At 34.6% G+C, this 16,422-nt stretch overlaps 2 protein-coding genes across 2 annotated transcripts; one reads left to right on the top strand and one right to left on the bottom strand.

Annotated features, from left to right (window-relative positions):
- Nucleotides 1-1,385: 1,385 nt before the first annotated feature.
- LOC136999346 (uncharacterized) lies at nucleotides 1,386-3,323 on the bottom strand. Its single transcript, XM_067353053.1, has 4 exons — nucleotides 3,266-3,323; nucleotides 2,870-3,205; nucleotides 2,713-2,784; nucleotides 1,386-2,643 (listed from the first exon to the last, which is right to left on the bottom strand). Exons 2-4 carry the CDS (start codon nucleotides 3,201-3,203, stop codon nucleotides 2,567-2,569), a joined length of 483 nt encoding a protein of 160 aa, XP_067209154.1. The 5' UTR covers nucleotides 3,204-3,205; nucleotides 3,266-3,323; the 3' UTR covers nucleotides 1,386-2,566.
- LOC136999345 (uncharacterized) lies at nucleotides 3,286-7,548 on the top strand. The gene is made up of 4 exons (XM_067353052.1): nucleotides 3,286-3,531; nucleotides 3,592-3,948; nucleotides 4,034-4,105; nucleotides 4,175-7,548. The coding sequence occupies exons 1-4, from the start codon at nucleotides 3,510-3,512 to the stop codon at nucleotides 4,249-4,251; spliced, it is 528 nt and encodes a 175-aa protein (XP_067209153.1). The 5' UTR covers nucleotides 3,286-3,509; the 3' UTR covers nucleotides 4,252-7,548.
- The last annotated feature ends 8,874 nt before the right edge of the window (nucleotides 7,549-16,422 follow it).

Here is a 16,422-nt window from a genome sequence, read left to right as displayed (position 1 = left end):
TCGGCAGCCTAAGTCCTGACACCGCGTTTATTCGCCGGGATTTCAAAATCGTAATCCGTCCGGCAAGCAGAATCACGTCGACCAATCCGCGCCGCCGAATAGTCCGCATCGATCTACGATCGAACACTCGCGATACTACGAACGCACTCACCGGCAAGCGCTCCGTATCGTACCAACCGTTGCGACACGATCACCCGCTTGCGCTCTCGCCGACCGCACCGGGACGCCTCACGTCATTCTTTATAGTTTCACATTTATTTTCACGTCGTTTTTGTATTTAATTTACACCGCTCTTAAATAATTATTCCACCGATTGTTTAGATAATTATTCCGCTACCGCCGATACTTCGCTTACGTTCACGCTGCTTTATATTTATTCCACGCCGCTTCAAGAATTATTTCGCCATTGCCAAATAATTACTTCACCGATATTCTGTTACTGATTTCACCGATATATCCTTTTATATGTATTTTACCTAGCTCAAATAATTATTCAGCCGTTGCTTAATAATTCTTTCGCATCGCATGTACACACACAGTCATCAAACATACTAAATTAAATAAACACGTCTTCTAATTTACCATTAACTAAACGCATTTTCTTTGACACACCCCCAACCGACCGAACCTGGATTCCGACGAGCTATACCGCGCTCGAAAAGCTCACACGGTTTCAATTTGTTTTTCCATTCTAAATATTTTTATCTTTTAATTAAATATATATTTTAGATTATTATTTGCAAGAGCACAGCAATTGCTTTTTACAGGTGCACAGCAACTCTTCTTTTTATAACAAGTGTTTAAAGACGCACAGCAGTCACTCTTGAAGGTGCACAGCAACCCTTCTTCCTATAAGCGCACAGCGCAGTAATACTTTTATAAGGTGCACAGCAACCCTTCTTTTTTGTAAGCGCACAGCAGCTCTTATATAAAAAAAAATATATACTTACACCTAAACTCCTCCGGAATCCAAGAAACAAAAAAACTTCTCTGGAAATCCAAGAAACAAAATAAACATTTAATAAAGTAATGATGGCTATACAATCTTTTATTTCAATTTTTAATGTTACAGTAATTATACAATTTTGTATTACCTATTTAATAAGTTTCCTTCCTCGTTTCCTCTAATTGGCTCCCTTTCTCTCTGTCTGTCTGTCTGTCTGTCTGTCTGTCTGTCTCTCTCTCTCTCTCTCTCTCTCTCTCTCTCTCTCTCTCTCTCTCTCTCTCTCTCTCTCTCTCTCTCTCTCACTGTCTTTCTCTGTTTCTCCAATAAATGACATATATTGTTTGTATTTAACACGATAAATGTTGAATTAAATAAATATTAAATACTTTAATATATACTATAAATATTATCGTGATAAATATATGTCAGGATAATACTACATAGTATTTATAGTAAATATTGTTCACATAGACCATATCATCACTATCACGACCATATTGTAATATGTGAAGCAATATTTTCGGATATATATTATTATAAATAAACAACGGAAACATACCTTAAGTAATATACTGATGCAGTTTTTAATACAAAAACACCATAAATATTTCCACCGCTTCACTGTAAACACAAACATCTGTCAGTCGACAGCCATAGAGTCACATTTATAAATGACTTACAAACTGTGCTACGAGAAGTGGAAATGCTGCATTGTGATTTGTTAGCTGTCATAAACAAGATTGGCTTACGGAAAACACCAATTAAATACTTTTGAGGCGTAGCGCAGTTTGTAAGTCATTTATAAATATGACTATGGCTGTCGACTCTGATAGACAGATGACACAAAATGTCCGCAGAATTAAAAAAAAGTAAGTAATTAGTATAATATAATATATTATTAAAAACATGAAAAATAAGTAATTATTCGTTTTGTTACAGTACCACGATGGAATCGACGAAGAGAAGGCCGCTGTGGAGGTCGCGGTGGAAACCGAACGTTCCACCTCCACTTTTAATATTAATATTAAATACAAAAAAAATACATATTTTGTAAAAAAAAATACTCATTTTGTATTTTATTTAAATAAAATGTTAATGTATTTATATATATAAATAAATACCATGTAGTATTATCTCCTGATTTACTATTATCCTGAAATAGAGTATAGTGTAAATCCTGAAATAGATAGAGTCGTGTAAAGACGTTTAATTTTGAATATAATATTCAATCTAAGAGACGTTTACATATATTTATTTTATAAATACCACAAATTAAATAATTAAGATAAACGTCTCTTAGATTGAATATTATATTAAAAATTAAACTTCTTTACACGACTCTATCTATTTCAGGATTTACACTACTCTATCTATTTCAGGATAATATCCTGAAATAGATAGAGCCGTGCACATACGTTTGTTTAGTAAATACCACAAATTAAACAATTAAGATAAACGTCTCTTAGATTGAATATTATATTAAAAATTAAACGTCTTTACACGACTCTATCTATTTCAGGATAATAGTAAATCAGGAGATATAATACTACATGGTATTTATTTATATATATATAAATACATTAACATTTTATTTAATATGTATTTTTTTTGTATTTAATATTAAAAGTGGAGGTGGAACGTTTTGTTTCCACCGCGACCTCCACCGCGGCTTCCTCTTCGTCGATTCCATCGTGGTGCTGTAACAAAACAAATATAATGAGTAATTTTTTTCATTTCAAGATGCTTTTTTTAATTAAATAACTTACGTAGCACTCGTGTAAATTGTCCTCCCAGCTGCCACTGCTGTCGTTGTTGCTGCCGCTGCCAAATTTTTATTTCTGAAAAGAATATTGAAATATGTAATTTATGTTAATTTATGTTAATATGTATAAAATAACCGTTTATAATGTATGTTAATCTTACCATTTATAATGTATGGTGGTAAGTTGGATAAGTTGGATAAGTTCGATTCCAAAAGCGATAATGAGGGTTGGTGTGGTGACGTTAGCGGCGGCGGAAGCGGATCCAAAGGCGGCGGCGGCGGATCCAAAGGCGGCGGCGGCGGCGGCGGATCCAAAGACGGTGGCCCCGGTGGCAACGGCGGTTCCAGTGGCAATGGCGGTGGTCCCGATGGCAACGGTGTATTATTAGTAAACTGTTGTTTGAAAGCCTTCAGTTCTTCTCGCAATGCAGCGATTGCTGCAGCATCAGAAATCGCTGCATTGGGAGAAGTATTTTCTTTTTCTGTTTCGCTCATTTCTGTAATCATATTTTTTTTTTATTACATTAATTCTATATTATATTATACTAATTACTTACATTTTTCTGGCTCTGCGGACATTTTGTATCATCTGTCAGAGTCGACAGCCATAGAGTCGCATTTATAAATGACTTACAAACTGTGCTACGCCTCAAAAGTATTCAATTGGTGTTTTCCGTAACCAATCGCGTTTATAATGACAGCTGACAAATCACAATGCAGCATTTCCACTTCTCGTAGCACAGTTTGTAAGTCATTTATAAATGCGACTCTATGGCTGTCGACTCTGACAGATGACACAAAATGTCCGCAGAGCCAGAAAAAAGTAAGTAATTAGTATAATATAATATAGAATTAATGTAATAAAAAAAAAATATGATTACAGAAATGAGCGAAACAGAAAAAGAAAACACTTCTCCCAATGCAGCGATTTCTGATGCTGCAGCAATCGCTGCATTGCGAGAAGAAATGAAGGCTTTCAAAGAACAGTTTACTAATAATACACCGTTGCCATCGGGACCACCGCCATTGCCACTGGAACCGCCGTTGCCACCGGGGCCACCGCCGCTGCCACCGAGGCCACCGTCTTTGGATCCGCCGCCGCCGCCGCCGCCTTTGGATCCGCCGCCGCCGCCTTCGGATCCGCTTCCGCCGCCGCTACCGTCACCACACCAACCCTCATTATCGCTTTTGGAATCGAACTTATCCAACTTATCCAACTTACCACCATACATTATAAATGGTAAGATTAACATACATTATAAACGGTTATTTTATACATATTAACATAAATTAACATAAATTACATATTTCAATATTCTTTTCAGAAATAAAAATTTGGCAGCGGCAGCAACAACGACAGCAGTGGCAGCAGGGAGGACAATTTACACGAGTGCTACGTAAGTTATTTAATTAAAAAAAGCATCTTGAAATGAAAAAAATTACTAATTATATTTGTTTTGTTACAGCACCACGATGGAATCGACGAAGAGGAGGCCGCGGTGGAGGTCGCGGTGGAAACAAAACGTTCCACCTCCACTTTTAATATTAAATACAAAAAAAAATACATATTAAATAAAATGTTAATGTATTTATATATATATAAATAAATACCATGTAGTATTATATCTCCTGATTTACTATTATCCTGAAATAGATAGAGTATAGTGTAAATCCTGAAATAGATAGAGCCGTGCACAGACGTTTTTAGTAAATACCACAAATTAAATTTAGTAAATACCACAAATTAAACAATTAAGATAAACGTCTCTTACATTGAATATTATATTAAAAATTAAACGTCTTTACACGACTCTATCTATTTCAGGATTTACACTATACTCTATCTACTTCAGGATAATAGTAAATCAGGAGATATAATACTACATGGTATTTATTTATATATATAAATACATTAACATTTTATTTAAATAAAATACAAAATATGTATTTTTTTTTACAAAATATATTTAATATTAATATTAAAAGTGGAGGTGGAACGTTCTGTTTCCACCGCGATCTCCACCGCGGCCTCCTCTTCGTCGATTCCATCGTGGTGCTGTAACAAAACAAATATAATTAGTAATTTTTTTCATTTCAGGATGCTTTTTTTAATTTTTAAATAACTTACGTAGTACTCGTATATAAATTGTTTTCCCTGCTGACATTGCTGTCGTTGTTGCTGCCGCTGCAAAATTTTTATTCTGAAAAGAATATTGAAAAATGTATATGTATTTTTTAATATGTACTGAAAAGAATATTAAAATATGAAATTTCTTACCGTTTTTCTTAAATAATACCGGCCTAAGAGTTTTCTTAAATACCGGCCTAAGAGTGTTGTCAGCATGTGTCTTGCTACACTTTTGCACTTTAAAACGAGAAATATACACTTCTGCACTTCAAGACGAGAAAAAATTTTTTTATAAAGCATACTATTATTTTGATGATATACACTATCTCTATTGGTCTCCACAACACGTTATGTATACATTTTACGACCGATATTAATTATATCAATGTGATTAATATCATCAAAGCTGCGAGCTGACAGGTCTGAGCGCCGCCATGTTGGAAAAAGACAGACATTTTTTAGAAAAAGACTAGAACAATACAGGCGCGCGCTACGCGCGCGCATTTATTATAATAATTTAATAATTAAGAAATCTAAATATTTTAATAAATTATTTTTATTTTAAATAACCGTCAAAATAACCTTCGCTCTCAAAGTATCAAACTGTCAGAACAATCGCGATAACCAATCAGCGTCGCGGAAAAGCGTCAACAATACTTTCGATACATTCGAGTATCAATCTTTCATGCCTTTTTTAAGAGTACAAGCGCGCGCACTTATTATTACAATTTAATAATTATAAAATCTAAATATTTAAAAATAATTTTTTTAATTTTAAATAACCGCCAAAATAACTTTTGCTTTCAAACTATCAAACTGCCAGAATAATCAAGATAACAATCAGCGTCGCAAAAAAGCGTCAACAATACTTTCGATACATTCGAGTATAGATTTTTACTGCTTTTTTTAAGAGTGGATTCAAGTAAATGATTTTTTTGATTCCAAGTAAATATTCACTTGAATCAAGTAAATATTTTTTTTATTCTAGTAAATAAATTTTTTTATTGAAATAAATATTTATTAGAATCAAGTAAATATTTATTAGAATCAAGTAAATATTTATTAGAATCAAGAAAATATTTATTAGAATATAAGTAAATATTTATTAGAATCAAATAAATATTTTTTTGATTTAAATAAATATTTATTTTATTCAAATAAATATTTATTAAAATCAAGTAAATGATTTTTTTTATTCATGTAAATATTTATTAAAATCAAGCAAATGATTTTTTTTATTTAATTAAATATTTATTAGAATAAAATAAATATTTATTAGACTCAAGTAAATATTTATTAGAATCAAGTAAATATTTTTTTGATTTTAGTAAATATTTTTTTGATTCAAATAAATAATTTTTTTTTATATATAATTTTTTGTATTCAAGTGAATATTTATTAGAATCAAGTAAATATTTATTAGAATCAAGTAAATATTTATTAAAATCGAGTAAATATTTATTAGAATCAAGTAAATGATTTTTTTTATGTAAGTAAATATATATTAGAATCAAGTAAATATTTATTAGAATCAAGTAAATAATTTTTTTATTCAAGTAAATATTTATTAGAACTTACCAAATATTTGGTAATTAAGACGAAGTGATTTAATCATTATTACCAAATATTTGGTAATTAGGACAAAGTGATTTAGTAATTATTACCAAATATTTGGTAATTAGGACGAAGTGATTTAGTAATTATTACCAAATATTAATTCAACCATAATAAATTATGGTAGATCCAACCATAATTTTATGGTTAATTCAACCATAATGGATTATGGTAGATCCAACTATAAAATTATGGTTGGATCTACCACAATGGATTATGGTCGATCCAACTATAAAATTATGGTTGGATCTACCACAATGGATTATGGTCGATCCAACTATAAAATTATGGTTGGATCTACCACAATGGATTATGGTCGATCCTACTATAAAATAATGGTTGGATCTACCACAATGGATTATGATCGATCCAACTATAAAATTATGGTTGGATCTACCACAATGGATCATGGTCGATCCAACTATAAAATTATGGTTGGATCTACCACAATGGATCATGGTCGATCCAACTATAAAATTATGGTTGGATCTACCACAATGGATCATGGTCGATCCAACTATAAAATTATGGTTGGATCTACCACAACGGATTATGATCGATCCAACTATAAAATTATGGTTGGATCTACCACAACGGATTATGATCGATCCAACTATAAAATTATGGTTGGATCTACCACAATGGATTATGATCGATCCAACTATAAAATTATGGTTGGATCTACCACAATGGATTATGGTCGATCCAACTATAAAATTATGGTTGGATCTACCACAACGGATTATGGTCGATCCAACCATAAAATTATGGTTGGATCTACCACAATGGATTATGATCGATCCAACTATAAAATTATGGTTGGATCTACCACAATGGATCATGGTCCATCCAACTATATATTATACCATATAACTATTTAATCACATTAAACTCAAATCTTTGCAAAGAACAAGAACTTCGTCAATTTGCCAAAGCACTTTTAAAACACTTTGTTCAGTCGACTATAATATTATATAATCAAAACTTTATTGCCCACAATTTTCATAACAATATTCACATAATTGATGATGCAGATTATTTTGTCGACAAATTAGATGATTTTACCTTACATACGGTATCTGCATTTCCCTTCGAAAATTATATGCAAAATATTAAGAAAAAAGTTAGAGGACGTAATAAGCCACTTGAACAAATCGGACGACGAATTGAGGAAATAATGTCGTTTGAGTTTAATTATTTCACAGATCTAGATAATAAATTTCCAAAGTTTTTATATCCCCATAATGTTGGTCCGATATTACCAGATTGTACACGTCAGTACCGTGGTGTTGCTCTTGAAAAATTTAAAATATTTAATAAAAGTCCAAATAACTGCTGTGGTACTGCTACCGGAACTATTATTCAAATTGAAAACATAGCTTTTTGTGAGCGTTTGCAGATTCCAATTGTTATCGGTAGAGAATTTATTAACAAACGTAATTTCTATACTATACCTTCCGAGAGTTCCCGCGTAGGAGTATTTAAAGTTAATAAACTGTCTAATCTCAAAAAGTGGCCATTGTCAGAAATTAGTATAAAATATGTACAATTGCCGTACAAAAATAGCTATGTCGTATCTTCCATTTTACACTGTGACACGCTTTAATTGCTTAATTGAGTAATATATAATACATTTTCAAATGCTATATCTTACTTTTCTATTTCACTCTATTCTTTTCCCTTTTTTCTGGTATTTTGTGTATAAATATATATGCATATATAATCGTTAACATATGTAACAAGAAACAAATCAGGTAAAAATTATTCATATATATATATGTACATTTATATATATAAAATATTAATATTTATACACATATATGTATGTGTGTGTATTAATTTGTCTATAATATATGTATATATATATATATATATATATATATATATATATATATATATATTTCTTTAAAATTTTTAAATAATGTAATTAAGTACTTGAAATTTTAAAGAAATGAATTTTACCAAATATCATCTAGCAATTGCAAATATCTCTCAAAGTCGATCTTTCAAATGGAGATTGTTGTTTGTATGAAATTAAATCATCAATGTATTTTAATTTCATACAAATAAAAATCTTTATTTGAGAGATCGACTTTGAAAGATATTCACAATTGCTCGCTAATATCTGTTAAAATTAATTTTTCTAAAATTTTTAAATAATGTACGTATAAATAATAACAAAAAGATAGCACATAATTTCAGCATTAATGATTTTGTGCTTTGACTTATGCATAATATTTTTTTTTTACATTGCCTGGATAGCTTAATATTGAGCTAATAATTATAATTTGATACTCTATTTACTATTTTAATGCTGAAACCGTTTTAATATTAAGCTATCCAGCCAATGTAAAAAAAAATATTATACATTAATCAAAGCACAAAATCGTTAATGCTGAAATTATTTGCTATCTTCTTGTTATTATTTATACATACATTATTTAAAATGTTTAGAGAAATTAATTTTAACATATATCATCGAGCAATTGCAAATATCTTTCAAAGTCGATCTCTCAAATAAAAATTTTTATTTGTATGAAATTAAAATACATTGATGATTTAATTTCATACAAGCAACAATCTCCATTTGAAAGATCGACTTTGAGATATTTGCAATTGCTAGATGATATTTGTTAAAATTCATTTCTCTAAAATTTTTAAATAATGTAATTAAATACTTGAAATGTGAAAAAATTATAGAATAATTAATTAATTAATAATTAATTAATTATATAATGTATTCAAAAACGCAAATATTGGAACGAAAAGCGTAACGGAAATATCACCGTTTTTAACGGATTGACTTACAATTAGATAATTAAGATAGAGAAAACCAGAATCTAAAAATTTATTTCTTAAATAAATTTTGAAATTTTTGATTCAGTGAACAACATTTACCAGCGTTGCAAATATATTTTAGTTTGAAAATTTAATTAAAAGACTTTTTTTTATTTAAAACAGTTTAATATAATTTGGAATTGCTACTTAAAATTTGAAATCTATAAACGTTTATAAATCACATGCAAATCTTATTCGTTGTAATTATTTTGTTTTTGTTCACATAAAAAAATAATTTTTTATTTACTTTCCATTTAAATATTTTATCGCATCTTATAATTTTTAATATTAATTTTATTGGCCTGTATATTTTGTATATTTAATTGCTATTCCACAATAATTTAGAATTTATTTTATGTTCAAGAATTTATTACATTAAAATTATATCATAATGCTAATCATGCATCAAAAATAGTGTTTAAAAAGTTGATAAATTTGTGTAATTTAAGATTATACAATTATTATGCAATGTGCAGTTACCAAAATTTAGCATGTAACAAAATGATTGGATAGATCACAGCGGTGCAGTTTTTTTAAATTTAAGTAAAGAATAAATGTCTAACAAGAAGCGAAAGCATATTAATTTGAAATGACAAATAATAAATACGGAGAGGAAAGCATGTACTGGAAGTGGTGCGCGCTATAGGTATGAGAATTTTTAAAATTATTACTTACCTTTTTTTTACTTTTTCCTTTTATCTTTTCCTTTTCCTTTTTTCACTTTTTTTCACTCTTTTTTCACTCTTTTTAAAAAAATAACAGAGAATACGTCTGTACAATTTGACAGCTTTTGAAAATGTAAACAAGTATCATAGAAACATTTATAAATTGCTAATCAATAAATTGCTAATCAATATTGCCTTGACAACCATTTAAATATGAACTGTCAAAATATACTTTTGCACATGACAACATTGAGATAACCAATCAGCGTCGCGATAAAAATGCAACAATACACTTCGATACTTTCGAGATTTCGATACATTCGAGTATCGATCTTTCATGCCTTTTTTAAGAGTGGAAAGGAAAGAAAAAAGACGCTCTTATGCGGGAATCGACATTTCGCGGGCTGTAGAAAAGGACAACCATGTCGCATTTTGATGCTTCTAGTTGGCAAAGGACAAACTTATATATTAGAGAAGGATAACGAACAGACGACGACGACGACGACGACGACGACCAAGACTTACATAGATTTCGGCATATTTCGACTTTGGCAAACTTTGGCAATTAATATATTTTTTTAGAAAGCATGTACAAAAAAAGTAAAGATACTTTTATCATGTATATCGCATGTGCTCTATCGATTGAGCCTATTATAAATTCGATCGGTCCACGCATTATTGAGATATGAAAATCTCGACTCCTATCAGCTCATGTGCTCGCGTAAAGATACACGGTCGGTCTTGCGCTGCGCGTGAACTTGGCGCGAGACACTACCGTGTCTCTTGATATGTAATAAATGTGAGACTGTGATTAGGCATGCTCTTCATGTCAGTGATAATAATGGATTAATGAACAAAAAGTTTCATGAGGCATATCTTTCTAATCAAGTCTTAAAATTATTCATCAATATATCTTTATTTGAAGATTTAAAAGAGCATACACATGATCAGTCACCTCTAGAAAATCATATTGTGCATTTAATACAAGCGATTATTCAAAAATACATTAAAATAAGATTACATTATATAACTTTAAATTTTAAAAATAAACCTAGTTATCGCCAATTGTATAATAAAATAACATTATTTAAAGGTATGTAATAAACTATGTATGTATATTTTTTTACAGTGCATGTTGTATAATAAACATGTAAGTATAATATAATAATAAATACTATTTGTATAATCATATAATGATGTATTTAATTCTATTAAACTCTCTCTCTCCCTCTCCCTCTCTCCCTCTCTCCCTCTTTCCCTCTCTCCCTCTCTCCCTCCCTCCCTCCCTCCCTCCCTCCCTCCCTTCCTCCCTCCCTCCCTCTCTCTCTCTCTCTTTCTCTCTCTTCTTTGTTTTCTTCCTCTTCTATTATTATTTTTTACGTGTATAGTTTAAAAAATTTTTCTTTCTTTTTCTTATTAAATATTTTTTAATTAATTTTAGTAAATTTTTTTTGTTATTGCGTATTTTCCATTGATATCTTCCGTTATACTTTTCTTATTGTTATTAGGCATCTTTAGAAAAATTGATTACTGTAATGTACAGAATTGGTTAATAATTTATTATTTAATTTAAGTATTAAGAGCACTGTTGTTAGTGCTTTCAATACTTAAAGTAATTAATCACTAACCAATTTAATATTTACAGTAATTAATTTCTCTAAAAGAGGAAAGAAATCGTAACTATGGTTGACAATTTTTCATATTAAGCGGAATTGCACATGCGCATTTTGACCAATATTTTGACCAATAAAAAATGGGCACACTACCCGTCCCTCAGTGGCATCACTCCCCTCGTCTATGTATTGAACTTATGCTCCGTCTCTATATTCCTATGTCTATGATTTATCTCTATTTCTACATTACCGACCGACTGAATACGTAGTTGTTGGTTATCGGCTACTATACAAGTCGAGTTAGGTACGTTCTCAATTTTTGATAGCCAACTATTATTGTTCGTGAAATGCGCGGTGGCACCAGAATCGATGTATCAGTTTTCGCGATCGATAGCATTCGCAGAAAAAATCGTACAAAATGTTTTAGGTTGTGATTCCTTTTTTGTTTGTTTCTTTGTTCATTTCACTTTTATTAGATTTCCCTTCCTTTTTTAATCTAGCAATGCGTTTATAACAGTTTTTTTCGTAGTGTCCTGGTTTATCGCATTCATAACATCGTGGAACCGATTTCTCACTCACTTGCTTATCACGTACACTAACCCTTTTCGAATGTTTGTTCATTAAGGCAGATTCACTGTTCGATAGACGATCAAAATCACCTTTCCGTATGTCCTGAAGTAATTTTGTCTTGATCGTATCGCCGGTAATTCCGATGCCTGAGCTCTCAAGACCCATTATCATCGGTTTATAGTAATCAAGCCTGCAAGAAGTAACGTGCCGATCCACTCATCACTAACTTCAAAACCAATATTCAAAAGTTTATGTGCCGTTGTCACTATACTATTTACGTATTTATCAACTGAATCACAATCTTCGAGCCGTGTAGTAATTAGAGTACGGAGGAGACCAACTCTTGTCAAGCCTTTATCATCGAAGGCTTTGCACAAGTTATTCCAGGCTTCTTGAGCTGTTCTCGCCGATTGCACATGTACATAATTTATGCTTTCCAGGGATAACACTATTTTGGCTTTTGCGCGTGTTATTTTTTTCTTATCAATTTCAGTTCCTTCCACACATTTCCATAAGTCTTTATGTTCTAAATACGTTTGCATTGCAAATTTCCATGTGTTGAAATTTTCACGTCCCTTGAGCTTCTCGATCATCAGTAATAAGTTTTGTTGCGACGCCATGTTTTTGATGAAAAAGAGGTTATCGTCAAGTCTTTCACGAAAGATACTGTTTAATATTTCTTTTACGAACCCTAACGTCCAAGTATTTACGGCAACTTAGTTCCTGGGCCCATAACTTGTTGGATTTTTGGGAACTTGGACGGGTATATATAAAGAATTCACGTTAGTAAGAAGGATCTTTTACTTATATAAGAACGCACAAGAGAAGAAGCGAAGACAGAAGAGACGTACATAGAGAATGATAGAGAACAAAACTAAATATGTCGCTTAATCGAAAAAGAAAATGAACATACGGTAGGTCAACTAAAAACTGATGAGTGGCTAAACGTAACTAAAAATAAAATTTGGTTCTTTAAATTCTAACAATTTGATTAAATTAAAACAGAAATTTTTCCTTTGTATTATATTTTGAAACAGTCATAATGTTTGTAACCATTTAATTTTACTATTTAAATATTAAAAATGATGTATTCATTATAATCTCGATGAAATTTTTAAGCTAAACCCTCTTCATTCCTGTTAATCCTTAAAGATTGCACGAGTTCCGTCCCAGGTAATTGAGATCACTATCTCAGACCTAAAAAGGAATCATTGAACGGACTCTGTTAAACGAATAAGAGCGACTATCCGCCGTAGACCCGTTTTACAGAAAAATAAACAAACCGTTCGGCTCGCAGAGTCAAACCCCTTTAAATCCTGACCTGGAGTTATAAATTGTACGATCCGACCGCCCTTCCCCGGGTAGAACGTAATACTTTTTTCCTTTATAATTTCTTTTAAAATTTTCCTATTTAATTTATGCATTCTAATTCTCCATTGTGAGATCAATATACTTAATTTTTTTACATTCTAAATATCTCAATCTGAAATCGGTGTACATTTTAATGTTTTAATATAGACGAATAAGTTCTGCGACGTGAACTAGCCTCGGAATCACGCCAGATCCGAGGGAGCACGCCCAATGGAAATCGGTACTCGAGGCATCGGCAATAACTGCTCGACTCGGTAACTTACGGTATCAGAAACAGATGCTTAATTCGGTAACTCGCGGTACTCCACGCTCGTCGGGAGCAAGGTAACTCGCGAAATCGGCAATAACTGCACGATTCGGTAACTCGCGGTACTCCACACAATTCGGGAGCAAGGTAACTCACGCGATAACGGTAACCGGAAATGGGCGCCAGGTGCGAATAATCGCACCGCGGTATCGGTAACTTTAATAGTTCTCAAAATTTGCTCGGCCGCTCCCCGCTCAGTATGGCAGAGGGGCGCAGTTCTTTTACTTAACGTAGATATCTGGAGTGAGAGGTGAACACAAGGACAACTCAATCATTAATATTTAACAATAATGTATTTCCATGATTCGGTTACAAGGGTAAAGATGCGTAGATCGTTCGGCCTGAGCCGATACGGCGGAAATAGTTTAATACGGTAGTAAGGTAATTCGCTCAATCAATTGATAACGAGAACAAATTTCGGTAACCATATGAAATCTCGGAAACGCGATCACGATAATTCGCAGCTGATCCGACGATATTCGACAAAACAAATGACTTGTATTACGACCATCCGATACGGCCGGTGAAGGCCAAATAAATATACTTTGAACGACGGTAGCCTAACGGCCAGAGATGAGATGTCGCGGAACGGCTATTTTCGCGGGCTTTCACGTTTCTCGCCGAGACGCTAACGTGGCGGTAACAGCGGTCTCGCGGAGAACGCTCCCGAGCAAAATCCGTCCGCGGACATCCACCCACGGTACTTCCGGTACGGTGATAACGCGACAAAAACGGTAATCAAACGATATCGTAAGGAAGACTGTAGCAATTAATCAGTATTCTACAAAAAGAAACGGTAACGGAAAGACGGTAGCAATTAATCAGTATTCTACAAAAAGAAACGGTAACGGGGAGACGGTACGGTAACGAAACGAACGGCAAACGAAACGGCAACGAGAAAGAGACTGTCGGCGCTTAATTCACGCAAGACGGAGAGACTTTTACGCGATATCCGGAGCCGGCTGGACACGCGGTAATTGAGCGTCAATACGCGCTCACGGTATCAAAAATCTCGGTTAGTTGTGTGAGAGACACTAAATACAAAACAGACTCACGCTACCAGCCATAACCGGACGGAACTCTACGGCTACCCGAGAGGCGGCTTACATCGAGTTGACGTCTTCGGCGTCTTCGGCGTCGTGGGGCTGAGTCCTCGTGTTCGTCCTCACGCACTTGCGGCACACCGAACAGTGACTCTTCTCGGCTCTGCCTCTAGGTCCTTCCAGATTCGCGTCGCCTTCCTGCGCATCCTGCCGATTTTCCGAAAAGGGGGGCCCCTGAGAACCGCCCACAGTTCATCCAGGGCGCCCCCTTCCGCTCACTGTGGTTTCCTCAAGTCTTTCGGCTGATAACGTGTCGGTAAGTCGATGTTCCCGGAAGAGACTGGTTAGGCTGGCCGGGCCATACTCCGGTCCTTCCGGGTGCAGCATCTTCGGGGTCCTCGAAGCCGTCTGCAGCCGGGCGAGGTCCGCTGCTGCGTGTCTTTGTGTTGCTTTTGACTTTGTGGCTGAAACCAAAGCGGAGTTAGATAGGGCTTGGATGGCGGAGGCGACGGAATCGCGGTACCTGACCTTTTTCGTGGGGTCACTAACGCGTGGCCCCTGCGGATGATCCCCCGGTGTCCGGCTTCCCTGGCAATGCTGTCTTCGCCCTGAGGCACAAAACACGCAACGCCGCCCGCACGGGGTCTCGCCTTACAACTCAAAAACGGTATTACGGTACAAAAACAGGAATTACAATACAAACAACGCGCAAAAATTGTGGAGTCTCGCGGGTTGCTCTCTCCACGCGAGGAGCAACACCAGGGCTCCTTGCTCCCTCGGCCGGGCTATCGCCCTTGTGACGGCGCTCGAAAAGCGTCACGTCACAGTTCCTATATGAAAAATAAATTATTTCGTAATGTGGCGGTTGCCAGATATTTTTGGGTAGGTTGCACAAAGGAGTCAGAGCTAGTAACAATCTCGTTTATTCTATTTAACGTGGTTTTTGTGTTTACAAGATTTATGGCGCCCTAAGGCGCGGACTACTCGCAACCGGTGTTATGGCTTGCGAGAGTCCGGTTAAAATAACGTCTTGAATTTCTTGCGACGCGCAAGAAGACGTTCTAGTCTGCGGAAGGCTACCAGCCGCTCCAGGCTTTTCCCTGGTGTTGGCGGAAGTTGAAAAGGCGTACTGCCGGGACTCGGCGAGCGGCACCTTATCTGGACTGCTTGTTCCGTCTGCGTGGTGGCGTCGGCTGTGTGTTCTTCGGTCTGGGTGGCTACGGACTGTGAAGCTGGTGTCCGTTGGTTTCTTGTCCGGGGATCGGAACTCTTTATCGTGAACTCTATGGGTATCAGAGTCCACGGTAAAATTGCCTGCCCTGGTGCGACACCCTGGTCTAGTGACTGCGGTCCTGTCGGTACCTCGGTTATTCCCTCGAAAGGTGGCTGCAGAGGGGGTTTCCTCGGTGAAAGTTGCAGCCGCTGAGGAGGTTCGTCGGAACGTCTCCTCTTCCGTGGTCTTGGCACGACAGTGCCGTTGATCTCTTTTGAGGGCCAAAAGTTAATTGGCGCGCCTTAAAGGCAATTTTCGAGGGCCAAAGTGAGTTGGCACACCTCGAGTAATG

The sequence above is a fragment of the Linepithema humile genome, chromosome 4 (genome assembly GCF_040581485.1).
Source record: "Linepithema humile isolate Giens D197 chromosome 4, Lhum_UNIL_v1.0, whole genome shotgun sequence".
NCBI classification, from domain to species: Eukaryota; Metazoa; Arthropoda; class Insecta; order Hymenoptera; family Formicidae; genus Linepithema; species Linepithema humile.
Note: the sequence above shows the minus strand (reverse complement) of the source record. Positions and strands in the feature narration are given on the sequence as shown.

Excerpts from the sequence above, each read along its gene's own strand:
- LOC136999345 (XM_067353052.1), top strand. The coding sequence starts at position 3,510 with ATGTCCGCAGAGCCAGAAAAAA. Across the intron at positions 3,949-4,033 it reads ACCACCATACATTATAAATG|AAATAAAAATTTGGCAGCGG; the intron begins GTAAGATTAACA and ends TATTCTTTTCAG. Across the intron at positions 4,106-4,174 it reads ACAATTTACACGAGTGCTAC|CACCACGATGGAATCGACGA; the intron begins GTAAGTTATTTA and ends GTTTTGTTACAG.
- LOC136999346 (XM_067353053.1), bottom strand. The coding sequence starts at position 3,203 with ATGAGCGAAACAGAAAAAGAAAATACTTCTCCCAATGCAGCGATTTCT. Across the intron at positions 2,785-2,869 it reads ACCACCATACATTATAAATG|AAATAAAAATTTGGCAGCGG; the intron begins GTAAGATTAACA and ends TATTCTTTTCAG. Across the intron at positions 2,644-2,712 it reads ACAATTTACACGAGTGCTAC|CACCACGATGGAATCGACGA; the intron begins GTAAGTTATTTA and ends GTTTTGTTACAG.